At 52.3% G+C, this 4,073-nt stretch overlaps 1 protein-coding gene across 1 annotated transcript; it reads left to right on the top strand.

Annotated features, from left to right (window-relative positions):
• Nucleotides 1–3: 3 nt before the first annotated feature.
• POFUT1 (protein O-fucosyltransferase 1) lies at nt 4–2,506 on the top strand (the record flags this gene model as incomplete). Its single annotated transcript, XM_010084797.1, has 5 exons — nt 4–138; nt 715–827; nt 1,223–1,415; nt 1,696–1,938; nt 2,318–2,506. Coding segments are annotated over 5 exons (873 nt in total), but the record flags the coding sequence as incomplete, so codon positions are not given.
• Between the last annotated feature and the right edge of the window lie 1,567 nt (nt 2,507–4,073).

The following is a 4,073-nucleotide window of genomic DNA, read 5'->3' as shown; positions in this document are numbered from 1 at the left end:
CGGTTCCACCGTGTCCTGAGCCTGGAGGAGTTCATGGAGAAGCTGGCGCCCGAGCACTGGCCCCCCGGGAAGCGGGTGGCTTACTGCTTCGAGGCGGCGGCGCAGCGGAGCACGGACAAGAGCACCTGTCCCATGAAGGTGAGTCCCTCCCGCACCCCGCGGGCACAGGGCAGATCTGCGGCCGTTCCAGAGGCAATGACAGACTCCTTTGGGTCGCTGCTGATGTGCCAGTTGAGGATTTACGCACCCTTTCACTGCTTATCCACGTGGCTTGCTGCGCCTTTGTGCTTTTCTTTGTCAGCCAAAAGGTTGGGGTTCAGGAGCGTGGTCTGTGTGAGGTTTTATCACTTCAGGTTTGACTGTGACCATAAGGAGAACAGATCTGTGGCTTCTCTCCTGCTGCTCTCTGCCCTTTCCCATCTGTGGTGTTGTTGTCCAGCAGGTTTTGAAGAAACCTCTTTTAAACATAAGTTTGAGAGCTGTGGTGGTGGTGTTCTTTTAAGACAGCCTCTCCATTAGTCCTCAGCTAACTTTCTTTAATGTGTTTCCCTCTCTCCTTCTTGTGGAGCTGATAGGTGACAACCAGGCCATTATATTTGCTCTGCTTTCTCGCTGTAAGAGAAAAACTCCTCAGTGTGGCACCCCAGGACCTTGCCAAGCCTGCCTTTCAGGCTCTGCCTGTGCACCAAATGAGCACTTGTCTTTCCTTTGCAGGATGGAAATCCGTTTGGCCCCTTCTGGGATCAGTTCCAAGTGGATTTTGATAAGTCTGAGCTCTTCAAGGGAATCTCCTTCAGTCCTGCGTACACGGACCATTGGATTCAAAGGTATGAGAAGGTGGAAGAATGCTGGTGCGCTGCTGTAGAATAACTCGTGAAAACGGTTCTGCTAGTCACTGTGGAAAAGCCGGTGCATTTTGGGGGAGAGACTGAAGTGGTTAGTTAGCAATATAATTAAAAATAGTAATGCTTTTTCTATTAAATATTATCTTTTTGTCTGTCGAATAAAAGGTCAGAGGTGAAATGCGGTACCTGAGCTTTCTTCAATGTTGTGTTCAGGTGACAAAAGAGTTAAAATTGATGTAAATTTGGAGCAATAGATGGGGCATATTTCAGGGTGTTCATAGTTTCCATTACAGGCTTCCCAGCAGCCTTTGTGCAAGGTGGTGCCTCTGAGGTTGTCATGTTTCAGTCTGATGGGCTGGGTTTTTTTTTTCCCATAGGTTTTCACCGTCAGAGCACCCCGTACTCGCCTTACCTGGCGCTCCAGCCCAGTTTCCGGTCTTAGAGGAGCACCGGCCCCTGCAGAAGTATGTGGTGTGGTCCGATGAGATGGTGAAGAAAGGAGAATCCTACATCCATTCCCTGCTGCTCAGGCCCTACGTGGGAATCCACCTGAGGCTCGGCTCGGACTGGGTACGGCTCCTGTGCCGGCGGGTTGCTGCAGCCCCTGCAGTTGCTCCAGGCCGGTGGCAAACGCTCTGTGAAGGAGCTGCCCAAGGAGGAGGAGGAGCTGTCCTTCTGCGGCAGCCCAAGCCCTGCTGGCATTCAGCACCTCGCCGTGTGTCAGCAGCGCCCGTGGGATTCCTTTTTCGAAGAGGCTGGAACACTGCTGGCGGAGGTGGGGGGCGTGGTTGTGTTTTCTCACACCGTTGCCATTCAAAAATTGTATTTTTCTCTTTTCTTCTTCCAATAGAAAAATGCTTGTAATATGCTAAAGGAGGGGACAGCCGGGCCACACTTCATGGCTTCCCCGCAATGCGTGGGCTACGACCGCAGCGCTGCCGTCCCTCTCACCATGGACATGTGCCTGCCGGACCTCAGGGAGATCAAGCGTGCTCTCAAGCTCTGGGTGACAAACACAGAAGCGAAATCTGTTTATATTGCTACAGATTCCGAGCCCTACAAGACGGAAATTCAGCAGTTCTTCCAAGGAAAGGTAAGTCTTGCAGCAACCTGTTCTGGCAGGATTGCGTTAATAGAAACCTTCCCTGGATTCTGTCGCTGCCACGGCATCTCAAAGTGAATTTTGGGCATAGCAGTAAAAATTAGACCGTAAAACTCTTCCATTCCTGGAGGTTGAAGAGCATTATCCTGCATGGTAATAAATTTCTCCTTGCAAAAGACTTCAATTAAATAAACCTAAGTGATTTTTAAAAATGTTTTGACATTTATGTGTTCATAAATGAGTTATGGGACAGCTTAGGACACAACCCACTCTCTTTTTGTTGTATATTCCCATTTCTAATATTATGCCAAGGCGTTTGGATTGTAACAATGGATAACTGGATGGGTTTGCTTTCCTTGTTTCTCCACAGATCAAGGTGGTTAGCCTGCAGCCAGAAGTGCCTCAGATTGATTTGTACATTCTCGGCCAGTCCGACCATTTCATCGGGAACTGTGTCTCTTCGTTTACCGCCTTTGTGAAGAGAGAGCGTGATGTGCATGGAAAACCCTCTTCGTTTTTTGGCATGGACCACCCACCGAGGTTACGGGATGAATTCTGACCAAGAGAGGAACAGGCTCCGCAGTTCTTGGGGCTCTGAGCTCGGTACCGTGCCGAGGGACCGCTCGGTGCTAGCCGTGTTCCCTGCCTGCGGCCCTGCGCCAGCGCTGGGATACTCCTCGCAGGCTGTTCTGTCCGACATCTCCTGTGTTTCCAGCGTGAGGTCTGGCAGAAAAGACATTTTAAATCACGTAGTTTACAGGAAACAACTATAGTTGTTTAAGAAGTAGTTTGTATTGCTCTCCATTCTCAGTATTTGGGATTTGCCAGCAGTCGTGGCAAAGCAGTGGCTCAGATTGCCTCTTTTACATTATTTTCCGTTAATAATTTTACCCAGAGGTGTCATGAAGCTTCATGTCCCAAACTGACCGTAAGTTCTCTTTAAGTGCAAAGTATTGTCAGGAATAGGAGTGGGAGGTAAAGCTCAGGACTGGAAATGGGGAGATCCGGGGTTCATCGAGTGCTGCTGTTGCCTTTCTAGACCTGTGTCACCTCAGTGCCTCGGTTTCCATTGCCAGCAAGAGAGTTTCATACCCACTTTGTGGGGCACCGGGCCCTCCGCAGCCGGAGCCTGTTTCCCTGGGGCAGTTCCCTCTCCCGCTGGTCTCTGTATGGAAGCGGGGAGAAGGCGTCTGTGGAGGCGCAGGCAGGAGATGTGCCGTGGTCAGTGCAGAGCTGGAGGTGTGGGGTGGTAGGTGCTGCTGTCAGGTGGGGGTCTGGTGGGAAGGGAGCTGGTTCTGAGCTCGGAGTTCGAGAGCAGCTGTAGCGACGTTAGCGCACGGCTCACCCAGCTCTGCAATAACTGTTCTGGGGTTTTTGTCATCTCTGTGCCCCTCTGGCAGCAGAGCCCACGTCTGGGGTTGGTTCCCGGTGGAGGTGCCTGTGGGAAGCGGTGGTGAAGCCCCTAGACCTTCCCTGGGCCCAGTGCGGGTTGGTGCTGGGAGCACCGGTACCCCCAGGGCCAGTCTCTCTGAGCGACACTTTCACCTTTTGTCCAAAGACTGAGGGTAGAACTGACCGATCCTGTGTGCCCTCGGGCGAAGCTGCAGGGCCGGGGCTGCCTCGAGCGCTTTGCTGTGCTTTGGGGCCTTTACGGGGGTTGAGCTCTGAAGGGCTTTGGTGGGGGGGTGTTTCCTCCTGGGAAACCCTCCTGAGCTCTGAAGGCTCAAGGGAGGGAGCAGAAGAGGGATAAACGTGAAGGGACCCGAAGGGCCAGGGTGGGAAAGACTCTGAAATATTTCCTCAGTGCTGACCTCTAGAAATCTGTGGGACGGAGTGGGTTCGGAGGGAGCTGGGCCCCTGCTCCGTTATCTTCGGGACCGAGGGTTGCTGGGGGGGAAATGGGTATTTTTGTATTTTTTTTTTTAAGAAAAGGTATTTCTTGTAGTAATAAAAGCTCAGTTTTGTATCCACTTGCACTGCACCAGGATCCCTTCCTTCGCCGCCCCGCGGATCTCCCCGTGAGAAGGCCTCGACCCGCGCTGCTGCACGGCGCTTCCCTGGGAATTTTTGGGGGCCGAACCCGGGGATGTTTGGGGCCCAACCCGGGATTTTTGGGGTCAAACCCA

The sequence above is a fragment of the Pterocles gutturalis genome, unplaced genomic scaffold (genome assembly GCF_000699245.1).
Source record: "Pterocles gutturalis isolate BGI_N339 unplaced genomic scaffold, ASM69924v1 scaffold41371, whole genome shotgun sequence".
Classification (NCBI taxonomy): domain Eukaryota; kingdom Metazoa; phylum Chordata; class Aves; order Pterocliformes; family Pteroclidae; genus Pterocles; species Pterocles gutturalis.
The sequence above is the reverse complement of the archived record's forward strand: the minus strand, read 5'-3'. Positions and strand labels throughout refer to the sequence as shown.